The 14,047-nt window shown below is 48.1% G+C and overlaps 1 protein-coding gene across 6 annotated transcripts in view; it reads left to right on the top strand.

Annotated features, from left to right (window-relative positions):
- LOC128848260 (zinc finger protein 271-like) overlaps positions 1-14,047 on the top strand; it is a 144,799-nt gene that overhangs the window by 78,510 nt on the left and 52,242 nt on the right. For 4 of the 6 annotated variants that reach the window (XR_008446998.1, XR_008446996.1, XR_008446995.1 and 1 more), the window contains exons 2-3: positions 6,040-6,185; positions 6,482-9,035. Coding sequence is in view for 2 of the 6 variants with exons in the window: in XM_054048146.1 (XP_053904121.1) it covers positions 6,567-8,486 (1,920 nt within the window). In the remaining 4 variants the exon portion in view is untranslated. Of the gene's footprint in view, positions 1-6,039; positions 6,186-6,481; positions 14,028-14,047 lie in introns of those variants that run through there. The other 2 variants (XM_054048146.1, XM_054048148.1) reach the window with 2 other exon arrangements.

Raw genomic sequence — 14,047 nt, 5'->3', positions numbered from 1 at the left:
TAGCTCCAGAGGTCCCAGGTTTGATCTTGCTTGCCAAGGATTGGGGTTTGTTGGTGTTACACTAGCAGCATAGGTGAAGCACTGTTGGAAGTTCTGTGGTCTGTATTACACAGGAGGTCAGGCTAGATGATCACAATGGTCCTTTCTGGCCTTGGGATGTAGGAATCTATTGAACTGGTCCAGTTGCACTTTTACTCCTGTTTCAGGAAAGAGGTGGAGCATCCCTGAGATACTGTGGATGTTGCAGTGGTGTTTTCTGACTTTCTGAAGACACCTCTTGGAAAGAGGTACAGACATTCCAGACTCCAACTGGCAGAAGCTGCTCATGACTTGCTGTTGCCACAGATTCTCCATGTAGACCTGTGCTTCTGAAGCAGGGCCATAAGTACAAACTGGTGGGACCATGTTGTCTTGTGGACCTGGGAAGACCAGGAGTGGCTCCAGAACTTTCTCATGGAGAGGCAGAGGTTCCTGGAGCTGTGTGATCAGCTTGCCACAATCCTCTCAGGTCAGGACACACACATGAGGGAGGTTGTGCTGGTCCAGAAGCAGGTGGCTATAGCCATCGGGATGGAAGTGGACTACTCCTGACTGTTACAGGTCCATGGCTAACTAGTTTGGTGTGGGTAAGTCAAAAGTCGAGGTGTGTGAGGTCATCAGGACTGTGATTTACCCGAAGGTGATGGGCATAAACATTGTCTCTGAAATAACTGCTGGTTTTGAGAGAACAGGCTTTCCGAATTGTGTTGGAGCCATCAATGGGACTTCCCCCCAGCTGTAGTTTGCCCTCTTCAAGAACCACCTGAATACATAAACCACTAAGGTTACTACTCCATCATTGTGCAGGCCCTCGTTGACCACACATGCCTATTGATGGACGCTAATGTTGGCTGCCCTGGCAAAGGGCGTGATGCTGGGTTTTCCGCAGATCAGGACTTTACCTACAGACAGGCTGGGACAGTATTCCCACCAAATAACATTGTTGTTAATGGAGTAACTGTTCCCACTGTTGTTCTAGGGCAGGTGTTCTCAATCTTTTTCTTTCTGACTCCTAACTCCACAGCTCACCTGTGCCACAACAATTGTTTTTCTGCTTATCCAGTAGATTAAAAGTCAGGGCCAGCATTAGGGGGTAGCAAGCATGGCAAATGCCTGGGGCCCCACGCCACAGGGGGCCTCACAAAGCTAAATTGCTTGGGCTTTGGTTTCAGCCCCGGGCGTCAGGGCTCGGGCTTAGGCTTCAGCTTTCTGCCCTGGGCCCCAGCGAATCTAATGCCGGCCTGCTCTTTGGTTTATTTTGGCAGACCCTGTGAAACCCGCTTGCAGCCCCGCAGGGGCCCCGGGCCCCTGGTTGAGAACAACTGTTCTAGGGGACCCCGTGTACCCTCTTTTGCCATGGCTTATGAAAATGTGCCCTGATCTCAGAGGGCCTGACAAATGATTTAATTACACCTTCAGTTTACTACCTATGGGTTTACAATCTTTTTAGGTAGTCCACTTTCTGGAGGACATAACAGTTCTGGAGATTCCTGAATGGCAAAGGGATCTTCTATTCCAAGATGCCTGAAGCAAGTAATCTAAATACTTGCTAAAGAGCTTTTCAGGCTTATAGTGACTGACCAGCACATATATGATTGGAGGGGGCTAGTGACCTTCAAAGGAGGCCCTAGAAAGTATGCCCTGCTGCAAAATGTGACCACCCATTTGGAGTTCCTGTACTGAGAAAAGTTTGCAATCATGAGGATTGGTTGAAAATTCATGGGGAAATCCATAGGATGTTGTGTTTGCCTGCAGATGTATTGCAGCCTCCCTGGATGCTCCCTGAAATAATGCAGTGACCAAGGACAGCTTTGGCTCACAACACTGGCCCTGATCATACTTCTGTAACAAAGGCTTACAAAGCACTCCCTCCACAGAACATTTATGGACTCATAGTACGGGACCTGTGGATTACATACAACCTCCTGGTTTATTTCAGGCAGTTCAGGCACCCGAGGACTGCATACTTCCCTTCCCTCCCCTCCCCCCCCACCCTCCCGTAACTGTCTTGAGTAATCGGTCAGGTGGCTCAGGATGGTCTGGTATGACCAAGTCGCATGGTGCAGCATACTCTTGGGGAGGGCAATGTAAGATTCTTAATTTTAACACCCCAACAAAACAATGTGCGCGTGTCTAGTACAAATTTCACCATAGCTGCATGTTTAACTTTTCTTTTCCCTTATCAGTAGCCTTTTTGAATTTCACATGGTGGTAGGGGTGGGGGTAGGGCTGATGCCAAGGTACTGGTGTGCATTCTGCCAGCTTGTAGTAATAATTTAATTTGGTCGTAAGCTGGAAATCCATCCCATCTGTGTTTTAATAACAAATGTGGAGGCAGAAACTTAACGGGTTCTGGTGCTACTTCTACCTCTTCCACCCGTTCCGCTGCAAGCTACTCTTCCAGGCATGCTGAAACAGCTCCTCTGAGTATGGACCCAGGATGTGTTGCAGCTTTTCCAGCAGCAAAGCATCCCCAGGGACCTGAGTGAGCATCAGAGACACTTCCTGAGCTTGATCCAGAGGCTCCTGGCTCTCCTGGGGTGCTGCCTGTGACTCAAGAGATTGTCATGCACTGCTGTGGACTCAGAGCTTGCTGCAGTTCCCAGCACTAGGTTGAATTCCTTGTCTAAGAGGCAGATAGACAGAAATGTGGTTGTCATCCCTGACTCCTAGTAGTCGGTCTTGAGCCACCGGATTCATTCTCTGCATTGAGCAATGGTCCGGTCAATCTCCAACATTGCCAGCTTCTCTGATATGTCCTGGTACACAAGATCGTATCTGGTACTCTTGCTGAAGTCAATCATCTCGCTTGCCTCACACCAGAGCATAACCAGAATCTGGCTTTGTTCCTGTAACCAGCTAGCAATGTGCTTGGTGGAGACATGGCCTAGGATATCTTCTTACTGGCCATAGCTAATGCAGGAGATGGTAAACTGTGCTTATAGTTCAGGAGTCAGAAAAAAAGGGAAGGATTAAATGCTGAACAGCTGGATGTGAACCAAGTGGGGTTGCTTCTGGTTCCTGGAGTCAAGTGGGTAGTGTTGGGCCAGAATTTCTCGGCCCTTCTAACCCATGAGATTTTAGGAAAGCGTTGGCAGACTTTCCAGACATGAGTCTGGTGACCTGGGCTTGACCTATGTCCAGACTGCAAAATGATAGCGCCCGAGTCCCAGTGGGACTTGGGCTCAGACCCAACATTCCTGGTGGGTCTTAGGACTCAGGTCCTGACTGCTTTCTGAGGACTCAGAAAGATTTGTGTGTGGAGGGTAGGAGGGGTTTGGGCTCAAACCTGTGCCTGAATCTGGGTTTACAATGCCGCGTAGCTATACCCAAAGCAGCTCCTTAGATTCCACTCTTTTCTGGCATTTGTTTCAGAGACTCTGTTACTGGGGAGTGCTTAAGAATGTTTTCGAGCATTTCGTATTGGTGGGAGCAGCAGGATCTGCTCTATAATAAAGTGAGCAAGCATTTTCCCAGTGTAGCAAAGTCTAGAGCATCTGTCTTCAAGAAAAGAGTATGGAGGGAATCGGGGTGTGAAAAGGCCTAAAGCCCCTCCTCGGTCACCCTTCTCAACCCGACAGGCTGCAGAATAACACCCTTGTTTCACCCCAGATGGTCCCATCATCCCAGGGGATGGGGAAGGGAAATGTCTTCAGGGGAGCCAGCTCAGGCAGGGATTGTCAGGTAGCTGTTGGGGAGGGGGGGAGCATTCATGGGAGGGCGGGATAGTAATAAAGACTTGTTGTGAATTGCTTAAAATGAGGCCTTTTCTTTTTAGGAACAAACTGTTTGGGATGGGGGTGGGAATTCCCCGATCTCTGCATTCAGAAACCAGAGCCCTGAAGTGCCCATAGATGGATAGGCAGGGACTTCTGGGAATAGTTTCTGATACCAGAGAGGCAAAAATCCAGAGCCTAAAAATACAGCAATGAGTGTATCAGAAACAGCTGGATAGGATAACTGTCCAAGTAACTCCAGGGAAGTTCTCACAAACTCCTAGTCCTGCCCAAGCCCAAGCCCAGACAAGGCCTCCCAGCTCCCAGGATAGACCAGACCAGAGAAACAGAAGTACCAAGACCTGAGGACGCAGCTGGTCATTTGTAATTGCAAAGAGCATTGTAAAGGCACAGGCACTGTCTCATGATTCAGCTTTTCTGCTGACAGTAATTTGTGTATTATTGTTTCGGTTAATGGGCACAGAAAATTTGCCTTTGAGACAAATTAAATTAATGCCTCTTAAAGCCAGCGCCAGCAGCACCCAACGAGTGCCCATCCTCCATAAATGCCAGCCCCTTCCTCCTCAAAACCAGGTTAAAACCTCACGCCTGCAGAATCCTCTGAACAGACGTGGGCTATTTTGGACCCAGGTGGGATGAGCAGTAGATTCCAAAGTATGAGGGAGAACCAGCTGCCGTGCTCGGTGGTATGGAAGGATATGTGTCCAAAGGACAGATTCTGGGATGGAGGGTTCCCAGCACATCTTTTTCTGTCACTCACATAAGAGAAGGACTGTTTCTATTTATGGAATGCACAAAATTTGTCTGCAAAGTCTGTTCTTCCCAAATCCCCAAATTGCTGCTTATTGCTGAGGGGACTGTCATCTTCTGGATATTTGGTGACGTCATTTCCCTTGCTGTAGGTCTGGGCAGTGATTGAGTCGTGTCCTGCAGTGTCCGGAGATGCCAGAATCCCCTACAGGGGGTGCAACATGTCTCTCACTAGGAAACTTCCCCAAAGGGCCTCTATTATTGCTGAGGGATAATGATGCAGTAGCTTAGTGATGCCATGAAAAGTGTACTTTGTGTGCGGGTGCCTGCAGGTTCTAATCAGACAAAGAGGTGAATTTTCTCTGGAGAGGAAATGTGATCTAGGAAACTAGCCTGGCACTCTTGAGATTCAATGTCAATTTCCTACTCTGCTCCAGCTTCTATCTGTGATGCTGGGCAAAGTGCTTCCCAGGCCCCAGTTTGCCACCTGTAAAATGAGAATTTTTTTTATTTGCCTAGGAGCTGCTGTTGTGGAGCAGGACCCCGCTGTGCTAGGCACTGTACAAACTGAACAAAAAGACAATTTCTGTCCCAAGGAGTTTGCAATCTAAGTAATAATAATAGCTCTTCCCTATCTCACATGGGTGCTTTGAGGATAAATAGATTATAGATTATGAGGTGCTGAAATACTAGGGTGATGGTGGTCAGATAAGTGATGGAAATATCTAGAAAACAGCAATGAATATCAGATTGTCTACTCCTTGCAGTTGTTTTTCCTCTTTGTGATATGCCTGCAAACAGATAGCAGGATTCTCAGCTGTATTCAGAAGGATTACAGATTTCCTTCTTTATTCTTGGTTGGCAGGTCATTCAGATTGTGACTCTTACAACTGCATGTACCCTATACTCCAGGTTGTTGTTTTTTTTTGCTGGGCCCCATTTTGAAAGTATTTCAGGCTGTGACAACACTCCCCAACCCCCAGAAAAAAGTGATGGCAAATTACTGTACATACTCATAGGAGCACTAAGCGAAGCATGTAATCATTATCTCTGCAGTCAAAAGCACTGAAGCCTTTCAAAAAGTGTAAAGCAACAGTATGGTAGTGCCACCCTCACTTCTGCACCCCTGCTGGCAGCGGCGCTGCCTTCAGAGCTGGGTAGCCGGAGAGCAGCGGCTGCTATATTCCCCCCTCCCACTCCAGTTCTCCTTTCCTCCATCCTCTATTTGGGAACCTGAAATATGGTAACCCTAGCAAAGGACCTAAAGGTTATCACAATATTTTTTGTGATCTCACGACTCCCCTACAATAGCTTTGTGATCCCCTTTTGGGTCGGGACTCTAAGTTTGTGAAATGCTGCTATACTCCTTTTGTAACTCAGTTGTGCAGCTAATGTGAGATGCCCCATTATCAAAGTAAGAAACTGGGTGTAAAATCCTGGAACATTCTGTGTTGGAAAGACACAAAGAATATGTAACAGACCCTGATCTCACATATTTTCCTTCCCTCTGCAGGATTTCTGATTCACCATCTGTGATCTCTTGGATGGAACGAGGCGATGAGCTGTGGGTCCCAGATCTCCAAGGATTTGAGGGACAGGAGATCCCAGGAGGCATGTGCACCAGTGAGGAACTCATTCAAGCAACCCAGAAGCCCTCAGGTGCGTGAATTAAAAAGCTAGGATTCCTGCCAAAGCCCCGGAGTTCCCCCAGTTCTGTCTGATATCACCCCAGCTCTCCAGCAGGTATTGTATCCTCCTGGCAGATGCCGTTCATGGCTTCCTACTCACCCTTGTCAGTAAGCTCTCTCCCTTCCCCCTTCCTTTCTCTGGGGGTTCAGATAGGCTGAATTGGCAGGATTGGCTCCTCTTCTCTCTCCTCTGGGTGAGTTGGAGGATTTGGGGGGGATTTAACTCCTTCTTTTTCATCCCTCATGATTATTTCACTCCCTTTGCAGTTTCTGTTCCTGAGACTCTTATTCTCCCTGTCAGAGGCAAGGACTCGTGTCTGGATTCCCTCCATTTATTGCAGCTGCAGAGGGGATGGTGAATGAGGATGTGGAGGACAGTCCCCAGCAGAACGTCCCTAAGGAGCTGGGTCTGCAGGGGCCTGGCCAGGGAGAAGGTTGTGGGACTGACAGCAGCTCAGAAAGGCAGCAGAGAAGTTGCTCAGGAAAGAGAAAGGTTCAGTCCCTTTCATGTGACAAAGGCTTCAAGGGTGAGAATGTCCCCCAGAGCTTCCCAACTGGAGAGAATATATACTTGTATACAGAGTGTGGGGAAGGCTCTGGTCTGCACTCAGGCCTGGGACAACATCAGACAGCCCAGTGGGGAGACAAACCTCATAAATGTGCCGAGTGTGGGAAACGCTTTTGTGGGAGCTCGAACCTGATTACGCATCAGAGAATCCACACGGGAGAAAAACCCTATCACTGCCCCAACTGCGGGAAAAGCTTCAGCGTGAAATCAAACCTCACGACCCATCAGAGAATCCACACAGGAGAGAAACCCTATAAGTGCCCTCACTGTGATAAAAAGTTCAGCCAGAGCTCAGACCTCACTAAACACCAGCGAATCCACACGGGGGAGAGACCCTACGGATGCGATGCATGCGGGAAAAGCTTCAGTCGGAGCTCGCGGCTCCTGACACACCAGAGAGTCCACACAGGAGTGAAACCTTATAAATGCCCTGAGTGTGGAAAAAGCTTCCGCGTGAGCTCCCATCTCACTAAGCATCGACGGACCCACACAGGAGAGAGGCCTTATCCGTGCTCGGAATGCGGGAAGAGCTTCAGCCAGAGCTCAGACCTCACTGCCCACCAGAGGACCCACACGGGGCAGAGACCCTACGGATGCCCTGACTGCGGGAAAAGCTTCCGCCAGAGCTCGCACCTCGTTAGACACCAGAGAACCCACACAGGCGAGAGGCCCTTCAGATGCACTGAGTGCGGGAAAAGCTTCAGCGTGAGCTCAGAGCTCCTCGCCCACCAGAGAACTCACACAGGCGAGAGGCCCTTCACCTGCCCCAACTGTGGGGAGAGCTTCGGCCGGAGCTCCACCCTGGTCCTACACCAGAGAATCCACAGCCAGGAAAAACCCTACAAATGCCCTGACTGCAGTAAAGGCTTTGGCCGTAGGTCACTCCTCATCCTGCACCAGAGGATCCACCTGGGGGACAGACCCTACAGCTGTGGGGACTGCGGGGAGAGCTTTATTGATGGCTCCAACTTTGTGAAACACCAGAGAGCCCATGTGGGAGAGAAGCCCTACAAATGCCCCGAGTGCAGAAAAGGCTTTGTGCGCAGCTCAGATCTCATTAAACACCAGAGGATCCATGCCGGGCATAAGCCATTCACATGCACTGAGTGCGGGAAGAGTTTCAGCGAGAGCTCCAACCTGCACAGGCACCGGAGGGCCCACACGGGTGACCGGCCCTACAAATGCTCCAACTGTGGGAAGAGCTTCGGCCAGAGCTCTGACCTCATCAAACACCAACGCACACACATGGGTGACCGGCCCTACAAATGCACCGACTGCGGGAAAAGCTTCAGGCAGAGCTCGGACCTGGTCAAACACCAGAGGATCCACAATGGAGAGAAGCCCTACAAATGCCCGGACTGTGGGAAAAGCTTTAGTGTGAGCTCGAGCCTTGCCTCACACCAGAGAATCCACGTCGCAGCGAAGCCCTATGAATGCCCTGAGTGCGGGCAAAGCTTCAGTGTGAGATCCACCCTGTCTACGCACCAGAGGATCCACAGCGGAGAGAAGCCCTTCAAGTGCTCCAATTGTGGGAAAGGCTTCGGCCGCAGCTCCAACCTGGTCAGGCACCAGCGGATCCACACCGGAGACAGACCCTACCGGTGCTGGGACTGTGGGAAAAGCTTCACTCAGAGCTCAACCCTTAATAGACACCGGAGAGTCCACATGGAAGAGCGGCCTCTCCTGCCTGCTGCATCAGAGTGATGGACAAAGCCAATGATATCTTGGAGAGCTGGCCAGAGGGTTATTGGTACTCAGTGCCTGGCCATACACCCCTCATGGCTGTGCTCCTGGGCTGGTGTGACTACGAATGATGATATTATTATCCATATAAATGTCTAGCCTTTTCCTGAATCCTAGTACACATTCCTCACCTCAGTACTTTCTTGGGTCTTTTCCTGGAGGCCTGAGTTCCCTCATGCCAGCTGAGGCCTTGTCTACACAGGAAAGTTAAGGTGTGAATTTAAACTGATGTAGTTATCCCTGTTTAACCCCCCAGCCCCACGTGGAAGCTTTTATTCCGATATAAGAGTGGCCTTTTTCCAGTTTAGTTGACAACATTTAGCCACAGGAATTAAGCAAACTGAATACAGGACTCTTATGCTGGTATAACTGGTAAAACTTTCCACACACAGAGAAGTCCTGGGGCTCTCTGGTTTCTGGAATTTTGTGGAGTAAGTCCCCTCTCCCCCCTTGTGTTCAAACAGTGGAAATGCATGGATGTCTTCTCAGTGATCTCACAGGCTTCTTCAGGTCAGTTCAAATCTTAACCCCTTCCTTTCTGCTTTCCCAAACATCAGCATTAGTTAGCCAGTGGTGGAAATGTCTCAGACTTGGCTGAGTTCATCACTGTACAGCAGCATCAGCAACTTTCGGTGGTGGAAACAGTGCTGGGGACGGTTCAGTGGTCCACATTTGTTGGGGGGGGAGGGGAGGAAGTTGATAGAAAGTGAGCTGAAAGGGGCTGTTCAGATAAAATACCCACAACAAACACTGAAAAAGGATCTAGATTCTATTCTCAGTGATGCTAGGGTGAATACTGAGTGGCCCCACCAGACTCTGGAGTCACTCTGGATCAACCCTGGATAGAATGGAATCTGGCCAGATGGGGTACGTCTGCAAAGTGGGAAAAATAAAACCCATGGTGGTGAGTTTACGAGCCCAGGTCTATAGACTCAGGCTTGCAGGGCTCACACTAGGAAACTAAAAATAGCTGTGTCGATGTTCTGGCTTGGGCTGGAGCTTGAGTCCACATGGTAGCATGAGCCCCACAAGCCCCAGTCTGTAGACCCAGGCTCTGAGATTCACTGGGATATTTTTGCTGTGTAGACATACCCATGGCGTTTAATGGTTTATTATCTCCTCTTACTCTCTGCCAAGAACTGTGTTGTTACAGTGGGAGGATGTGTACTCCACAAATGTGTGTTTCCCCACTGGTTCCTATAAGGCTTCCTATATTAGTAGTGTTGCTTTCTGGGCAGATTCAGTGAACCAGGAAATACAGCAGCATTTTACCAGAGGAATGATTTTTTTTTAGTGCAAATTAAAATATATTTCTGTGCAGAATATCTTGCCCCAAATCAAGCCGGCAGTCTGGGGGACATCAGTACAGCCACTGGAGAAGCTGGAGATGCATTTGCCATAATCCCCAATATCAGTTATTTCACCTCAGTACTGCTTTGACACTTGTCGTTTTGTTAAACGTCCTTTTTCTTTGAGTGCATTTGTCAGAGTCCTGGTGTGGATGCTGGTTTTGCTCACTGTTCATGGAGCCATGGTCCTCAGCTGCTATGTATCAACATAGAGCTATGCTGATTTATACCAGCTGAGGTTCTGGCCCAAAGAGAGTACAGCTGGGATGTTTTAAAGAAGCTTAAAAAATATAAAAATGTTCTATGAGGTCACATCCAAGGTACCAATGCAGCATTGTTCTCTACTGTATATTTATAAAACATCAATGCAAGAGATGTCCTCTGTGTGTCATGGATCCACAGGGTCTGGTTTATGTCCCAGCCTGTAACCCTGGAGAGTGACCTCGATAGACTGCCAGGTCTCAAGAAGCCACACAATTCCACAGGGTGTGGCCCATGGCCTCCAAGACTGGGCTGGTGGCACCAGCGATCCCAGTCTTTCTCCATGGCTCCCTGTAGCAAGTCCAGCAGAGTCAGTCTCCTGTGAGAGGCTTATCCTGTACTCCTCCAGAGCACAATGTTTCCTGTAAAGTATTTGCAGCAACACCAAGAAGCCTTTTCAAAACAAGGTAACAATTTATTAGTCAGCTGGCTCACAGAATCTGAAAGTCCTTAGGTTAGCATAGAAAGGAAAAGAGGTGAAGACAGAATTCGGTCTGGCCCACGTCAGGGGCATCCTAGCTCTTAACACAGCCACCTGGCACTTTTCCTCTTCAAAGCTTGTCTCTCTCACCAACAGAAGTTGGTCTCTCTACTACCTCTCCTCTTTCTTCTCCAGCTCGGAGACCTTCTCTCTGCAGGGAAGCCAAGCAGTGTGGGAAATTTCCTTCCTCTTGGCTGTTGGTTGCTAGGTGTTACTGTCCCCGCCACTGGGGTTTCCATGGTCTCTTCCGATCCACCATTCACATGTGTAGACTTTATTTAGTTTAATGATTCTGGTTTCCAGCCAGCCTGCTGAGTTAACAGCTCCTCCCTTTGCTTTACACTCAGGGATTGTCTACATTTAAAACGCTGCCATGTGGCTTGCACCACTGTAGTGCTTCAGTGAAGACACTACCTATGCTGACGACAGGGTTTCTCCCATCAGTGTAGGTATGCTTCCTCCCTGAGAGGCAGTAGCTAGGTGGATGGGAGAATTCTGTTTACCTAGCACTGTTTACACACTGGGGGTTGGGTCGGTTTAACTGCGTCGTTCACAGGTGTAGATTTTCACACACTCCTTAGTAATGTAGTTATACCATGGCAATGCAAAGCCCAGAGGGAAACTGAGGCACACTCAGGCATCATAAATATACTACCAAAGCCCCCACATTCATCATATTACAGAAGTCATGTACAGAAGAGCATGCCCTTTCCCTAACCCCACAGTAAACCCTACTTAGAGAGTGTACTACAGATGGCATGTAAGAGCACAGAGTAAGAGTAAAAAATTGCTGGCCTATATAGACCGCCAAAATTCACACCTCACTGAGCTTCATAGTTAGTTGTCCTGTTCCCTGAATTACATCTAAGGAAGGCTGCACAGTTGGGTGAAAGGAAAACATACAGTGGATGGATTCTATTAAAATGAGTGAACTACACCCCAAAGGGAGCAGAGAAGTTGCATAAAAAACCAAAGGCCAACATTTTCAGACTTAGACTCAGCGTTTGTAAAGCCATTCATCAGGTGCTTAAACTTAAGAGTGGGTTTGCTTTTTACCCTTTTGCTGAATAGATTTTGGGAGGAACTTTATTTTCCAGACCAGAGGCTTGCCTCCCCTGACTCCATGCAGCCTAGTTGAGCTGTGTGCCTGGATACGGTCCTTAATTTCACCCTTTTTTACTTGCATGCCTGACTGCTCTTTCCCCTCTGAGACCATGTTCTCTCTTCCAGGCTGGTTCTACTTTTTAAAGCTTTGTTTAACTTATTTTGCAACTTTCTACCACCTTCCTCTCCTCTCCCCTCCTCCACCTACCCTTTCAAACCAGAGCGTAGGAATCCCTTATCCAAGGCTAGGTCTCTAACAGGGGCCTTTTGTCTTCTATGGGGATTTTTAGCAAATGACCTTCTCCTGTCCATGGACAGCTCATTCTTGTCATAAGGGGCTCCCTTTGACTCCCTACAAAGTCCCAGAATAAAGTAATTTGAGCCAATTTGGCTAAAATTAAAGTTAAAAATTAAAAATAAAGGGTTAAGGAACCATTTATTTGCCTGTTCTGTGCACATACTCCTACCTACAGCATCCTGCCACCCAAGCCATGTGTTAATCATGCAACAGGAAGTAGGAGACAGGCTGGTGGCAGGTTTGGATGGTACTTGAAAATAGCCAAATGAAAACAGAACTTGAAAACAAAATTGTTTCAACTTGACAGAAACATTTTAGTTGACTCAAAACTAAATAAAAAACCAAACCAAAGATTTCTAGTCAATCAAAATGTTTTGGAAGATTTGAAACAAAATGTGATTGAGTATCTCACTTTGATGAAAACCGAAAAATCCATTATGCACTCACCTCTGCTCTCTGCTACTGCTTAATTCTACTACTAAATGAAATACTGATAGGAAGGGAAAAGTGCTAACAGGAGGATCTGAAGTTTATACCTTTTTGGATAAAATCTGACAGAGCTTTTCTCACCAGCTGAACCTACTTTTATAGACTACCATGAAGTCATGGGAATGTTGAGAGAGATTATTATTTCAACGAAATAACAATTTTTGAAGCACAAATACCTGAAAGGATTCCCCACAGCCTGTGGCTAGAGCCTTCAATAAAGAATTAAATTCACTAAAATTAGCAAAGATTTTGAGGGTGCCAATCCCTAAAAGACCTACATGGATAATTTCAGGAGATTTCACATGACTCACAAGGAAGAGGGTTCTATAGAAAAGTTCTTACAAATATACACAGTCCAAGTTTTTTTAAAAACCTGCCATGTCTGATGGAGCAAACATGTCTCTGTCCTTGAGCAGATCTAATCATCACTGTGGAATCTGAGGGGAGCCCAAAGGGGAGCAGTAATGAGGTTAGATTTTAAAATGAAGATTTGATGGCCTATTCCTACCCAGCCCCACTTTTCACCTCTCCCTGTGATGTCCTTAACTGCCCTGTGATAGCCTGGTCTACACTACAAAGTTAGATCGACATAACTCCATCTCCCTCCCTCCATTTCATTATGATTCACCCCTTCCCTTTGTTGCAATGTCACCTCCAGAGAGACAAAGGGGAACCCAAAACTGACCATTTCATGGTTCCCCTGAAACTGCTCTTTCCTGGGCATTAAAAACAGGGGAGCAGATTCCCAAGGGCTGTGAGGCCTCTGACTCCCAGGGCCGAGCATCACTTTCCTGCCCCTCCCTAGCATTTTCTCTTTCAATCACACGGAGGCTCTGCCTCAGGAGCTGATGTCAGCTAAGCCTGGAGCTGCCCTTGCAGGCTAGTTCCAGCCACCGGAGAAAGTGCCCGACTCAGACAGGCACAGAGGCAGGTTTAATGAAGGTCTGTCCATGGCCCAGATCCCACTTGGGAAGCAGCAGGTCCAACTTCTGGATATTGTTGCTATTACTGTCTGCATGTGACCAGGGCCGGCTCCAGGGTTTTTGCCGCCCTAAGCAGCAAAAAAAAAAAAAAAAAAAGCCGCGATCGCAATCTGCGGCACCTCTACCACCGCTGCTTCAGTCTTCGGCAGCAATTCAGCGGCAGGTCCTTCGCTCCGAGAGGGAGTGAGGGACCCGCCACCAAAGAGCCGGACGTGCCGCCCCTCTCCGTTGGCCGCCCCAAGCACCTGCTTGCTGGGCTGGTGCCTGGAGCCGGCCCTGCATGTGACCCAGGAAGCTCAGCCGGTGATACGGGAATGGAGGGAACAAGACAACCCCCTTCCCAATAGCAATTACCAGAGCCAATAGTGCTTGGAGCTAATTAACCTCACCCCCCCACCCCCCTAACCTCACTGTATTCAGATAGAGTTGTGTGATGGAACAAGTGAAAAAAATTGTTAGTTTCAGACTGAAAGTGACTTTTCCCTCACCAAAAAAAACAGACAAAAACACTTTGAAATAAAATGTGGATTCAAATCATTGACATTGCTGAAATTTTT

This window comes from Malaclemys terrapin, chromosome 13, assembly GCF_027887155.1.
Source record: "Malaclemys terrapin pileata isolate rMalTer1 chromosome 13, rMalTer1.hap1, whole genome shotgun sequence".
Classification (NCBI taxonomy): Eukaryota; Metazoa; Chordata; order Testudines; family Emydidae; genus Malaclemys; species Malaclemys terrapin.
Note: the sequence above shows the minus strand (reverse complement) of the source record. Positions and strands in the feature narration are given on the sequence as shown.